At 58.1% G+C, this 13,802-nt stretch overlaps 5 protein-coding genes across 5 annotated transcripts; 3 read left to right on the top strand and 2 right to left on the bottom strand.

The window, feature by feature from the left end:
• Positions 1-172: 172 nt before the first annotated feature.
• On the bottom strand, positions 173-2,831 carry SDRG_14568 (hypothetical protein; the record flags this gene model as incomplete). Its single annotated transcript, XM_008620706.1, has 10 exons — positions 2,383-2,831; positions 2,164-2,327; positions 2,042-2,119; positions 1,824-1,991; positions 1,672-1,770; positions 1,417-1,624; positions 1,169-1,365; positions 960-1,105; positions 782-911; positions 173-733 (listed from the first exon to the last, which is right to left on the bottom strand). The coding sequence occupies exons 1-10, from the start codon at positions 2,825-2,827 to the stop codon at positions 173-175; spliced, it is 2,196 nt and encodes a 731-aa protein (XP_008618928.1). The 5' UTR covers positions 2,828-2,831.
• Positions 2,832-4,688: 1,857 nt separating this feature from the next.
• Positions 4,689-5,428, top strand: SDRG_14567 (hypothetical protein; the record flags this gene model as incomplete). The annotated part of the gene is made up of 2 exons (XM_008620705.1): positions 4,689-5,305; positions 5,359-5,428. 2 exons carry the CDS (start codon positions 4,689-4,691, stop codon positions 5,360-5,362), a joined length of 621 nt encoding a protein of 206 aa, XP_008618927.1. The 3' UTR covers positions 5,363-5,428.
• Positions 5,429-6,261: 833 nt separating this feature from the next.
• On the top strand, positions 6,262-7,951 carry SDRG_14566 (hypothetical protein). The gene is made up of 7 exons (XM_008620704.1): positions 6,262-6,556; positions 6,610-6,674; positions 6,723-6,967; positions 7,014-7,351; positions 7,395-7,465; positions 7,511-7,600; positions 7,644-7,951. Exons 1-7 carry the CDS (start codon positions 6,344-6,346, stop codon positions 7,723-7,725), a joined length of 1,104 nt encoding a protein of 367 aa, XP_008618926.1. The 5' UTR covers positions 6,262-6,343; the 3' UTR covers positions 7,726-7,951.
• Positions 7,952-8,883: 932 nt separating this feature from the next.
• SDRG_14565 (hypothetical protein) lies at positions 8,884-10,756 on the top strand. The gene has a single exon (XM_008620703.1). The coding sequence runs from the start codon at positions 8,891-8,893 to the stop codon at positions 10,661-10,663; it is 1,773 nt and encodes a 590-aa protein (XP_008618925.1). The 5' UTR covers positions 8,884-8,890; the 3' UTR covers positions 10,664-10,756.
• Positions 10,757-11,396: 640 nt separating this feature from the next.
• On the bottom strand, positions 11,397-12,610 carry SDRG_14564 (hypothetical protein). The gene is made up of 3 exons (XM_008620702.1): positions 12,389-12,610; positions 12,016-12,346; positions 11,397-11,942 (listed from the first exon to the last, which is right to left on the bottom strand). The coding sequence occupies exons 1-3, from the start codon at positions 12,539-12,541 to the stop codon at positions 11,464-11,466; spliced, it is 963 nt and encodes a 320-aa protein (XP_008618924.1). The 5' UTR covers positions 12,542-12,610; the 3' UTR covers positions 11,397-11,463.
• Positions 12,611-13,802: the final 1,192 nt, after the last annotated feature.

The following is a 13,802-nucleotide window of genomic DNA, read 5'->3' as shown; positions in this document are numbered from 1 at the left end:
GACAGACCTCGCTTGGGTCCTGCGTCTGTCGCTGCAGCGCGTGGAGGTCGTTCTCGGCGCGGTTGAGCTCACGGCTGGCCGCGTCCAAGCTCACCGTGTGTTGCTGCATCTGCTTGCGCAAGTGCTCGCGCTTGCCGCGGAGGTTGTCTATCAATCGATAAGCCTCATTTCGTCAGACGATGGATGCATGTGTACGCTCGTCGCGCGAGAGGGCTTGGAGCTCGTGCTTCTGGCGCTCGAGACGGTGGTTGATGTCGTTGATCTCGCCCGCATTGTCTTGCGACAAGATACGTGCGTGACGTTGCCCCTTGTTAGCAATGTAAGCCACGTTGCCGTTGCGCACGAGAAGCTTGTCGCCACTGGGCATGTAGACCTCCGAGACGCCCTGCACAAAGCGCTGTCGCCCGGACGGCCCCTCCATCGTCGCGTCTTCGGCCTCTTTGCGCGTCGGGTACACGTACTTGGACTCGATCTTGGCCACATCCACGAGCACATTATACACGTCCGGGTTGTCAATGTCCAAGAGTGAGATCACTGCATGATCGCCCAGAGGGCCACGGGGAACGTGCACATTGTCGTACCGCCGGCCGGTGCGCTTTGCGATCAAAATATTCGCTTGGCTCGGCGGAACGTTCATCTGCCGCTTGAGATTGTCCAAGACGTTCTTGTCCCGGCCGTTCGCGAGAAGATAGCTGCCAATCACGTTCTTGAGCACGACCTCGGCTGCAACCGCCTATGAATCAAAGTTGGTCATCGACCGGCGAGAGAAGGGACGTCCTACATATTGCTGATGCTCGGGCTTGAGGCTAAAGTACATGCCAAGCGGCCCAATCGGCGGCGCCGAGAACTTGTGCAGATTGTCTTGGATCGCTTGCTGGAGTCTGGGAATCTGGTTGCCAAACGCGACCAGCCTATGCCATCAGTCTTCGTCGGCACGTTCGAGCTCATGGAAAACCTACTTGTTTTGACTCTGCGACTCGAGCGCGCGTAGGCGCGAGGTCAGACGCTCAACCTCGCCGCTCGCCTCGCGCTTTTGCTGGCTGCACGCCACGTACTGGCCTTCGACGTCGTCAAGCTCGGCTGCAAATTCTTCCATCGGCTTGGACTAGACCATGAGGATATATGAGATCACCGCCGAATTGTACCATATATATGTGAGTGAATGCACCTCGATCTCCCGCTTCTTGGCTTGCACACGATGAAGGTGTTCCTGGGCGCGCTGGATGCCTTCGGCTTGCTGCGCTTGCTGCTTCTCAAGTGACCGGAGGTACAGTTGGTACTTGGCACGGCGCTGCTCCTTCTCGTGCTCGATGCGCTTCAAGCGTGCTTGCGCCTGTCGAATCTGGTGCTCCATCGCGTTCTTGGCTACACATCGTTATCGATTCAGCCTCGATGCATCGAGAACGAGATCTCTACCCGCATGCTTCTTCTGGACGGGCAGCCGCAGCTCGCGGATCTCTTGCTGGAGCGCTTGTTGTTGGCGCTGAAAGACTTCCTTCTGCGCATCGACCTCCTGGAGCGCGTTGTTCTTTGCCGACTGCTCGGCCGAGCGCGCGTCGACCACTTGTTGTCGTCGCAGCACCTTCTCGGCAGCGACTTGCTGCAAGTGCATGACTTGGTCGAGCTAAGACTAAGATACGCATCCCGATCATGGAATCAAAGGAGGGATACCTGTGCTTGGACGTCTTGGAGCGAGAGTTCCTGGGCGTTGACAAAGGACCAGGCCAGCGACTGCTTGAGGCCGACGAGCTCCTCCTTCAAGTGGCCAATCTATCGTGATAAGAATGAGCACATGGACGTGCGAGAGACCATTCATTGCGTACGCTCTTGGCTTCTTCGTAGAGGCGCTCGGCCTCCTCCTTGGCCTTGAGGAGCGTCTTGAGCTTGCGCTCTTCCTGGACAAGCGTCGCCTCCTGCCGCAGGCGCGTTTCGTCTTCGACTTTGGCAAACGTGGCGCGCATCTTGTAGAGATCCGTCGATTGCAAGAAGAACTAATTGCATCCGATGATTGCTCGAGGCTGCACCATGGGATACATCGTACCTTGTACTTGTCGGTCGGGTCGCCTTTGAGGAAGAGCTTGGCATTCTCTTGGTCAAGCACGGCGCAGGGGTTCTCAATCTACGGCCAGTCGAATAAGGTCATGTACATGCGCATCTGTCTACCTGGATGTTGAGATGGTCGAGCATCGCGTCGAGGTCCGCCTTGAGCTTCGAGACGACCTTGCCATGCTCGTTCTTGAGGCGGTACTCGGCCGTGCCATCGCGACGGATGAGGCGCTCGACCATGATGCGCTTCCCAAACGACTCGGGGCGGAACGCGTCCGTGCCTTGGGCTAGTCAAGAGCAGCCTTTGAGGCCAATATCCTACGTCCATGTGTCTACCGTCGTTGAGGAGTGTGATGCGCACGATTGCATTGCCATCGTGGCCGTTGCGGATGAGGTTCTTGATGCTCTTGCCGCGATGGGTCGCGCGGGCCGACGCACCGAGGCAGATCTGCAGCGCGGCAATGATCGCACTCTTCCCGCTGCCGTTCTCGCCCGTGATGAAGTTGATGTTGCGGCAGAGACGGATGCACATACGGCGATGGCACATGAAGTTCTCGCAGTAGATCTCCTCGATGATGCCCATCTCGGAGGCGGTTGCCGGCTCGGCTTGGCTCGGGCTCGGGCTTATCGCGACCGCGCTGTTCCCGTCCTCGTTCTCATCGCCCTCGTCCTCGTACTCGTCCTCGGAAGGGTTCACGAGCTCATCTTCGTCGGCCGTCATGCGCATGGCGGCCCGGCGCGGGTCGTCCGTCGCATGGAGTTTCCTCGCCTTCGTCGCCATCGGGCCGTTGGAACTTTGCTCAACGTACAAAATAGGAGTACTTTTTTACGATATTTTATTCGGCATACAAACACCAAGCTTACTGTCATGGAAAAACATTTAATGGCGAGCGACCGCGATGCGATTGGCCATTGTGGTCTCGCGCCAATTTTAATTTAGAACGGGCGTGAATGGCTAAACGCACGCACCGTGGTTTGATACAGATTGCAAGATGTACGATCATACCTCGACCGTCAAGTTTCAAAGATGGCTATTCGCACGCAGAATAAAAGATCGCGCGCGAAGCGAAGCGGTGTCAATGGCGCGGGCAGCATGCGCGCTAGCAACACACCCAAGCACGTAGGATCCAAATACAAGGAGTCTGTACATGGACGAGGCGACTTCACTTCCCCGGTTGTAGTGCCCTGGATATTGTCCGGCCATTTCGCTGCCAAAAGCGAAAACCTGTGGCAATCGATATACAATATGAAAGGTTTCAATCCTGCATGGTGATTCGCTGAAATGCAAATGATTATGCGCCAATGACAGAGCCGTCTGCACAGTCTGCACCGCAGGGTGTGATCGTTCGGTGGGATGCAGCTCAGGTATGAACACTTCAACCGACATTGCAGCAGTGACATTAGAAGCCATTGTACTTGTACCCATACTAACGTACGTGGTCGGTGATGCGGCGCTGATAGGATCTCTGCAACATGGTCGCTGCCTGCGCCTTTGCCCGGTGACGTGGCGCCACCACCGACAGTGTCCAGCAATTCTCAATCAAGATGCAAGAGCAGCGCAGCTCGAAGACTAGCTTTCACCAAAGAGATAATTTGTTCTACTAACGTACTTGGTCCGTACAACGCAGCGCGGTTACGAGCCTCCCAACGTGGCCACTGGTTGCGTCTATGACGTGGCCGCTGGTACTAGGATTGGCATTTACACACTGGTGCAAGCGTTGCTTGTTGGCGTGGCCTGCTGCAGTGCATTGTCCAGATCGATGACACGCTTGCAGTTTGGGTGCAAATAGTCGTCTTACGAGAATTTACAGTGATAGTATGCTGTACACACTTGTTAACTGTATTGCCTTGAGTAGTGTGTAATTAGACAATTGCGTCGGGTCCGAATTGAAATGGCAGCGAGACCGCCATTGCTTCATCGCTCCTCAGTCATGCTCATGCTGCAGCAATCAACCACAGCCACGGTGCTCATCTCAGCCAGTGGGCCAAGGTACGCCATCATTGGCTAAAAGCACACAGCCGTTTACATACAGTGGGCAAGTAAGGTCGTTATCTACAACACTACATTCTCGAAATATGACTAAATACACCCAATCGTGCATAGGGTCTGTGCAGGAAGCCGGCAATGGTTTTTAGCCGTCTGCCGCAACCACACACTGCAATGAGAGACCACAAGCACAGATGAAAGGGCTCGTCAACACCGAAGCTAGTTACCGAAGCTATCGGTCGTAGCTTGCAAAATAATGTAGTACTGGTAGTACTGTAGCAATCGTACGTCGCCGCAAACACCTGTAGCAATGCGTGCTGCAGAGTATCGAATATGAGAGGCTCTTCTCAAACGACTGCTTATTGGCTGAAACGCTCGCATTATACAGCCAATCCGCTTGTCGCTTGCGTTATCCGCACAGCCAAGATTCAAGCCGCGTCCTCGGCCGCCATCGGCGCCGCCGCCATGGAGCTACCCGGCGTCACTCACTGCACGCGCTTGGCCTCGCCCCTCTCTATATGTATCTATTGTCTCGGACGCGCAGGCCGGCGACGCGTAGCCGCTTGGTTCCATGCCTGCCCTTTCCGGAGCGACAGGGAGGTATGGAAAGGGTTCTGCCATCGTATTTGCGGGCTCATTCCGCGATTCGCCTGCAATGGCCCACTCCAGCTTGACGACCGACTGTGCTACGGACCTAGCGTTCATGGCCGCTCGGCTCTACATCCGCAACACCGTGCTTCCTGCGCCTGCGTTGACCACACCGATCGACAGTCGTGCGCCTCGTGCGACGGGCGCCAAGGAGACATGCGCTGACGTTGGACACACGACGCCGTCCGCGGTCGTGGTAGGCTTCCCGGCGCCGGTGCATCTCCATGGCGACGATTCGCACCGTGCTCGTGGACGAAGCCTCTCGTGCGCTGCGGAAACCTCTGCTCGACAACAGCCCGCGCCGCCAAGTATCGAAGAGATGAACGCGTACCGCATGACCTTGCACGCGACGCGCGAGCAAGTCGCTGCGTTGAAAGCGCGTTTGGCCCGCCGGGACGAGACCATCCGCCGCCTCGCGCGGCATCATCGCCCAGGCTCTCGCTCCAAGCATCGCGACCAGCAAGAAGCAGCGGTCCGCGACACCGTCGTGACGCACCTTCTCGCCCGCAACGCGAACCTCGAGAGCACGGTCGCCATGCTTCGCTCGGCGCTCGACGATGCGCAAGCGACGGCCGACGCCTTGGCCACGCGCACGTCGTCGACGCCACCCCACGACTACCAATGGTACTGACTCTACGCGATCGTCCTGACGGCTCCATCTCGTGACTACACTGTAGCTAAGTCGGACGCGAAGATCGCATTCTTGTACTCTAGTGCAAACGAACGTAACCAAAGTCCCTGTACCTATCTTGATCTTTTAACATGGAGTCGGTGTCGTGGCTTGGTCGTCCGCGCATCGGAGCATCGCAGGAGCGGGTCGAAGATGTCGCACTTCATGTTGGTTTACTCGCCATTTAGGGCCCTGAGTCACCCTTTGTCACGACTGCAAAGATCTCTCGGAGCTGCAATAACCTGAACGGAACGGGCTCGTATACGCGCTATGTGGGTAGGAGGGTAGGGTTGTGGCGGCGCTGACGTCCTCTTTCCCAAGACAGGTCGAGCAGTGGCGTGAACAAGTCAATGTAGGTCCGACCAACTTTGGCTGGCGGATCTATGTATTGCGAGCGTCGCAAGCATTCTCAAAGATTCACGTTGTGCTGCTCCCGTCGTATCTAGACTCGGCGAATGAGCACGTCCCATAGTACACCTCTCAGACCCGGTGCGTATACGTATACCGCATCCAATCGCGTCGATGCCACGCCTTGTCAAGGGCGAGCCCGAGCTCTGAAGAATGCTGGACGAACCGACGCGCTCTTGGGGTAGATAGGCAAGACGCTCAGTCGAACAGAGCGATGCTGTGACGTCACGTGTGTTGAGGGCACCACGGCGAGGGGTTGTATTCTACTAGTACTGCCTGGCCAAGCCGCCGACGCTCGCCTGCTCGCGAAAGCCAGCTACGACACAGTACATTTCCTGGTCCGACTTGGAGCAGCTTGAGCTCGTTGAGGCGGCAGTGCTCCTGTGCAAAGTGTGAGAAGATTTGCTTGTCCACGGCGCCGTGACGTCATGAGTCGGTGGCCAAGATACCCAACTCTGGCATCTGATTGGCTGAATGCCTGTCGGTTATAAATACCGATTGGCGGACTTGAAGTTGGCTGCATACGTAAACGGTGGGCGCATGGCCGTCGTCTGCGGTCAAATCTCATCTTCCACGCCGCTGGGATGCTCGCCGCCCGCTTCGCCTCGCTGCGCTCGCCGCTCGCGCGCGCCTTCTCCTCTAGCTCGGTGCAGCAGCTCTTCCAGGCCAAGATTGCGCTCGGGAAGACGCTGCCGCCTCTCGACGACAACGCGACCAAGCTCAAGATGTACGCGCTCTTCAAGCAGGCGACCGAGGGTAGCTGCACGTCGCCCAAGCCGGGCATGCTCGACTTTGTCGTACGCCACCTTTATCAGTCGACGGCGCCTCTCATGCGATGGATGCAACGTAGGGCAAGGCCAAGTGGGAGGCGTGGACGAGCCTGAGCAGCCTCTCGCAGGCCGACGCCATGCAGCAGTATGACGACTACGCCACCGATATCCTCGTCATCGTCTGAGTATATAGGTACTGCGACTTTATCGATGGCTTGGCCGCCGAGGCCGGCGTCGGCGGCGCGGCTGCATCGACGCCCGAAGCCGATCTGCTCTCGACGCTCAGCGCCGACGGCGTCCTCACCCTTGAGCTCAACCGCCCGAAAAAATTCAACGCGATCAACATGGCCATGTACGAGGAGATCATCGCCGCGCTGACCAAGGACGACCCGGCGGTCCGTGTCATTTTGCTCAAGGCCAAAGGCCCCATGTTCTCCAGTACACTACGACATTCGCATCCTTCTTGACGTGCCATGTCAACTAGGCGGCAACGACCTCGCCATGTTCAACGTCAACTACCCCGGCGGCGTCGAGAAGCTCGCGGCCGACGCGGCCAAGATCCTCGAGCGCTTTGTCGACGCGTTCTTGACGTGCAAAAAGCCGATTGTTGCTGCGGTGCACGCGCCCGCGATTGGCATTGCCGTCACGATGCTCGGTCTCTGCGACTTTGTGTTTGCGCACGAGCGGGCGACCTTCCAGACGCCGTTCACTGCGCTCGGCCAAGCGCCCGAAGCGTGCTCGTCGGTGGTGTTTCCTGCGCTCATGGGCCGCACGCATGCGAACGCGATGCTGCTTCTTGGCCAAAAGCTCTCGGCGTCGACGGTACTGAAAACCGTGCGTACTTGGTCGGTTCATCTCCGTGTAGGCGGCGCAGCGGGGGTTGGTCACGGACGTCTACGGCGCCGATTTCGAAGCGCAAGTCGCGGGCCACGTGCAGTACGTCACAGTTGTTTGTACAATAAACAAAATATGCATGATTAGGACGCTGGCCAAGGCGTACCCAAACTCGATGAAGCAGTCCAAGGCGCTCATCCGTGGGATCGACCTTGCCACGCTCCAAGCTGTCAACAAGTAGGCCATGGGATTCCGTCGAGATGGCTACACAGTGTCGTAGGCGTGAGTGCCAAGAGCTCCAGAAGCTCTGGCTGTCGCCCGAGTGTTTGGACGCGGTTAGCAAGTTCTCCAGCCGCAAGTAGCCGCCGACCTCGCGAGCTTGCCAGGGAGAGGACGCAGGACAAGATGCCACACTTTCTCGTACGGCAGTGCTAGCTCAAGATGGAACCGAGTAGGCACCAATCTGGATGACAAGATAAAGCTTGAACGCGATACCTCGAGCGACGACAAGCCCAGCACGTCCCACGAGCGCATTGTACCAGCTGTGGTGGACTCTACGCTTTGACGGCCGCACGCATCGACAAGTTGCGTGATGAGACGTAGACGTAAGCGGTGGCTGTGACTCGCGCTGCACCCACGCTGCTTGAAGCAACCTTGAGCAACGTTGGGCTGACGACGCTGTGATGTGTGGTCCCGACTATGGTGCGATCACGTGCTGGCGACAGCTGCTACCGTGGTCACGCGTGACTAGCAGCCACTTGTCAGCAGATGGTAGCGAGGTTGAGGGCGATCGCAATGTATCAACGCACTCGGTACACACCACGTCTCACACCACACATTCTGCAAGGAACCAAGGTTACTACGGACGGCCATGACGCGTTGGACGTGGCGATCGCAGCTTGGCCGCCTCTACTTGGTATGGCGTGATCGCAGGCGCCTTCTCTATGATAAGGATCACTGTTTGCCGTTGCCAGCTGCGTCGACTCACGTGGGTGCGTCACCGACTGTGCTTTGGTGCGGTGCCGATGTAAACGTGGCCATATATACGACCAGGTAGACACGAGGTAGCTCACAGAGCCGAAATTTGATCTTGCGGCTTCGAATCCCACTTTCGAGTTCACAAAATTTGTGAACTCGACGGATTTAATCATATAGTTTGCTCCTTTTCGTTGCGAATCGCAGCACGGTATCCCACGCGCAGTAGCATTTCCCTTCCCGATGGGTTGGTCGCATGTACCGTTTTGCTTCCAGGTCCAGCTACAGACCGACGTTGAGAGGCCATCCTGGCCAAGACGGCAGAGCCCACGACGGCTATCGCAGTGTGCTCCTTACGTCGACACTTGCTACAAGTTGCCGCAGCTGCCATGGCCAGCAGGTGCTTCGAATGCGTCGCTAGCTACTTCTACGGTCAACCACCCCGCCTCTACGTCCCAGATTGCCCTTTGTAGACAGGCGGTGCGCGTGTTGCTGTCTCGTGGCCACGCGTTGGTGCTCTCCCAAGCTACCTATATTGCAATTGACGATCGCATGGACAGTGGCAAGGGCATCTACCTGTATACCCCCGAAGCCGATGTGCTGGCGACGCCGACGCCCAAGCGGCAGACCGAGTATACGACGCCGACGCGCGACCGCCGGGGCTCCCAAGGACTCCTCAGCGTCGTCTCGTCCAACAGCAGCAACGGTCGAAAGGCGCCACCGCCCGAGATGTACAACTTGCGCACCAACTTCAAGACGACACCCAACCACAGCGAGGCGTCGCTCCCGGCCACGCCACCAGTGACGCTGCTCGACTTTCACGGCGACCCGATCATGGAAGAAGAAGACAAGTCGTCGCCACTGCACCCGACGTACGCACGCAAGACGGCCGGTCTCTCGTCGTCGCTCTGGATCCTCATCGCAGCCGTGATGGGCGTCGGGCTCGGCCTCGGTCTCGGGAAGCTCGAGCCGTCGCCTGACACGCTCGCGTGGATCGCGCTGCCTGGTGACCTCTTTGTCCGCGCCCTCAAGTGTCTGATCGTGCCACTGGTGTTCTGCACCATGACGGTCTCGATCGCCGAAGTCATCGAGCTCAAGCGCACGTCGCTGCTCACGTGGCGGACGGTCGGCATCTTCCTCCTTACCTCGTTTCTCTCAGCGTGTCAAGGCCTCGGCGCAGCGCTCATCTACCGGAGTCTCCTCACGGCGCGCAGTGCTGTCCAAGCCAGCGCCACAAGCACGGGGCCGGTCGTGGCCTTCCAATGTGCGAACGGGCTCTTCCTGCATACGTACGAGAATGGGTCGGTCGCGTGCGCGGCGGCGACGAATGCCACGGCCAACGAAGTGTTTACCGTTTTGGACGTCAACGGCGCGCTCAACATTGCCCAGCCGCTGGCCGCCACGAGCTTGTCGCTGACGCAGCAAGCGATCGCCATCATCGACCAAGCCGTGCCCGACAACATCTTTCAAGCGCTGAGCCAAGGCACGCTCCTCAGTGTGATTGCATTCGCGGTCCCGCTCGGTGTCGCGGTCGCACGGTCGCACAACAGCAGCATGCCGGGCCCGAACGAGCTCCTCGCGGTCTTCCGTCAAGCGCGCAACGCGCTACTGCTGCTCGTGACGGGCACACTGCGCTTTACACCGATCGCTGTGCTCTTCCTCTTGGCAAATGCAATGGCTACGTACACGAAGGCGTCGTCTTCCTTTGCGTCCCACGCCGGCTACGTCGTCCTCTGCTTCTTTAGCGTCGTCGTCACGCACGTGGGCATCGTGCTCCCACTGGTCATGTACCTCTTGATTCGCGTCAACCCGTATGCGTACATGAAGCAGCTTGTGCCGGCGTACGTCTTTGCGTTTGGCTGCTCGTCGTCGATGGCGACGCTCCCGGTGGCCGTCACGGTCATTCACCAGACGCGCAAGGTGACGCGGTCGACGGCGCAGCTCATCATGTGCCTCGGCACACCGACCAACATGAACGCTGCCGGGCTGTACCACCCGCTCATGGTCGTCTTCATGGTGTACATGGAAGGCATGCTGAGCGAGCTCACGACGCCGAAGCTCGTGATCCTCTTTTGCATCAGTCTCGTCGGCTCCATGGGCACTGCACCGGTTCCCAATGCCGGCTTGATCATGCTCTTGACTGTGTGGAAGACTGTGTTTCCAACGGCGCCGCTCCCCCACTCGTTTGTCTATGTGGTCGCAATGGACTTTCTACTTGGCCGCATCCGCGTCATGGTCAACGTCAACGGCAACATGATGGCGACGCGCATCTTGGCCCACGGCCTCGACGAGCACTCGACCGACGAAGAAAATAACTATGCGTAACCTTGTGCGCAGTCCCTGTACAGTAGAATGTACACATATATCAATGTATCAATGTAGTGTAGTGAATCGATACGTCGTCTTGTGGAACGACGGACACCTTGTCTGTGGTGGCGGCGCGCGGCCGTGTGCATGCAGTATGGCAACCAGAGCGACAAAAATTGTGTTGAGTAATGCAGCCTCGTACCTCTGGAAGACGACTATTTGTCCGATGGAGTCGGCAACGAGATACGGTGTCTTTACCAGTACCCATGCCCACTTCGAATGCCTGCGATCAACGGTGGAGAGGCACCACGTGTTGGTGACGCGCTCGACGCAAGGTTCCGAAGCCCAATGAGCTCATTCGAGGAGATGCAAGTATTGGCATCTGCAGTGACGGCAACAGCTCTCCAAGCACCGCTTTGGTCACATCATGCTGCGTCGACCACGGCTTTAGAACCTCGACGACGACTCGTACTAGCGCATGCTAGATAATGACGAAGCCAATCTTGTAGGGGTAGGGCGGGGTTAGGGCTTTTCCGTTACACCAAGCAAGTGCGCGCATGGCGTCAACTCTGCGCTACTAGTCAACGAACCCGTCTGCTCCAACAAGTTGGTCGAGTCCTTACTCTTCCACCACCTTACGTACACGCCTGGGAGCTAGCGCGATCTCGCAACAGCGACACCCGGCACGCCAGCGTCCCGTCCGCACCACAGTATCCAGCACCCCACCTGCATCCCTTGACGCCAAAGGCCATATCCAGTCGGCGCATACATTTGAGTAGGAAACAAACCATGCATACAGGCTGTGAGTTACGCAGCCTTTAGGTGCTCATGCTCATGTTGCGCAGCGCAATGGCGGCCGACGTGGTCTCTTTGAAGAAGGCCGCATCGAGGGTCGCAAGAACACCGTGGGCATTGCCGTGCATGGCATCGTCAAAGACATAGTCGTACGGCGTGCCAAAGATGTTGGTGACATGCCCGCCCCACGCGGTCAAGAAGGCTTCGCCGACGCAGATGTCCCACTTCTTCGTGCGCGGAATCCAGCGGGCGTACGCGACGCAGCGCCCGAGGACCACGTCCAAGATGAGGATGCCCGTCGCGCCCTTCTCCCACCGGCCATGCGTGCCGCTCGCCTCGCCCGGCGCGAGAAGCGCGTCAATGTACGCACAGCGCGTCTCGGAGATGCCCCAGCGCTGGACGTGTGGCGGCATCGACGGGCGTGGCACGGACGCAAACTGCCACTGCGTGGCATCGAGCGAGAGCAATGGGCAGACCAAGACGTCGTGGACGAGCGGACCGCCTAGCACACGCGTATCGTCGACCTCGATGCAAGAATACGCAGTGAAGATGCAAGAATACGCAGTGAAGAGTACCGTAGTAAGTCGTGCCAAGGCTGCCCACGAATGGAAGGTGCATGACGCCGACGAGCGGCCGCCCCTTGTGCGAGAGGCCAATGAGCACCGAGACTTGGTCGTACGCCTGCTCTGTAAACTTGCGCGTACCATCGAGCGGATCGATCCACACAATGAGGTCGGCCGCTGCCAGCGCCGCGTATGAGCCAGCGACGAGCGTTGTATCCGGGGTCATGACGTCCTCGGGCATCGGCGGCTCCAGCACGCCTTCTTCACCCACAATCTGCAGCGTCGAGCCAAAATGCGCGCGCAGCGACTCGACGATGCGCTGCTGCGCCCGGCGGTCGGCCACCTACAGGCGGCTAAGCGTCGGCGCGAGGCTAGGTGGGCGTACCGTCTGCGGATCGAAATGCACGATGGCCCCGTCGGCCTTGTTGACCATGTCGAGGTCTTGGCCCGAGCGCACGACGTCGCGGATGACGGCGCCGGCGAACGCACTCAGATGCAAGCACGCGGAGAGGAGCTCGTATGCATCAAAGGATGCCATCGCTGCAATGCCACGCCGCCGCCGATCTTGCCGCGCTACTGTCAAAGTCGATGGCCCACTTGGGTGCGTATGCGTTTATAGAGGTTCTATGGTGCACGTCGAGCACGTGTTTCCCACATGTGTAAAATATATACCACCACGCTGTGTAAAATGTCGTGGACAAACGAAGCGAGGTCTCGACGGAAAGCGCTGACATTTCCGTTCTGTTCGTAGATGAATGGATAGATGAATGGGTAGATGAATGGATAGATGGATTTCTCCAAGTGACTTTATGCACTAGATGATGTCGTGGCGTCGACGAGGCCCGTGCAACCATTGTGAGCTCGAGTGACGTCGGTCGATTCACAGCCAGGCAGCGCGCGGCCCACTCCAGCACGACTGCAGGCGTATGCGAGTCCGACTTGGTACTACGTGACGTTAAACTACACTTTGCTGCTAAAGGTCTGGGTCCATTACGTCCTGGACGAGGCTCGTGGGTGCAGAGCTCGATGAGCAAAATACCTATGGCGTTACCCTGGCCACGGTACGTGCATGTACCTGTCCTCAACAGACAATATAACGCACCAAACGAGTCGATATCTGTCGCGTCCGAGTACCCGCTGCCAGTAAGAGCTTCGGTTGCCGTACACGATGCCACGGCAGCACTGTCAACAGTCGACGGGTCAAGCGTGCGCGATGCAAGTGTTCTTTAGTTTCATGCCCTTGGCCGAGTCCAAAGGTCATTTTTAGCTTGGACGTCACCGTGGATGATCGGCGGGTCGAGCATGTGGAGGTACTAGTAGGCCAAAGCCGATGCTCTGGTCGCAGAGAGTCTCATCGTTCCACGTAAACTGCGTCGCATAATGGGTCGCGAGGTAGCTTCCGAGGTCGCCAAGGTTCATGTACTCGACAACGCACTCGATATCGATTGGCTGCCCCCAGCTAACGCCAATGAATGTGACAATGTACGGGCTCTCCAGTCTACAGGAACGTTTCATTGGGGTGGTTAGGGTAAGTGGCGACGAGTGAAATCTCCGTGATGAAGTGTTGGACCGAGATGTGGTCCTTGTGCAGATTGCGTCGAATCAGAATCGGCTCGTCGTTGTGCGTCCCACACCAAACCTAACCATGGATCCCGACACCAGGGGTTTCTTGACGAGGCTTGCTGTAGGTGCGGGTCGAGCTTCAAGTAGAGCTCGCCAGCGAGCAGCAACGACGCCATCGTGGTCCCAGTCGCCGTGTCGCGCACTCGTTTTCGAAGTCGGCGATAGACCAGTACTAA

The sequence above is a fragment of the Saprolegnia diclina genome, assembly GCF_000281045.1.
Source record: "Saprolegnia diclina VS20 unplaced genomic scaffold supercont1.74, whole genome shotgun sequence".
Lineage (NCBI taxonomy): Eukaryota > Oomycota > Saprolegniomycetes > Saprolegniales > Saprolegniaceae > Saprolegnia > Saprolegnia diclina.
The sequence above is the reverse complement of the archived record's forward strand: the minus strand, read 5'-3'. Positions and strand labels throughout refer to the sequence as shown.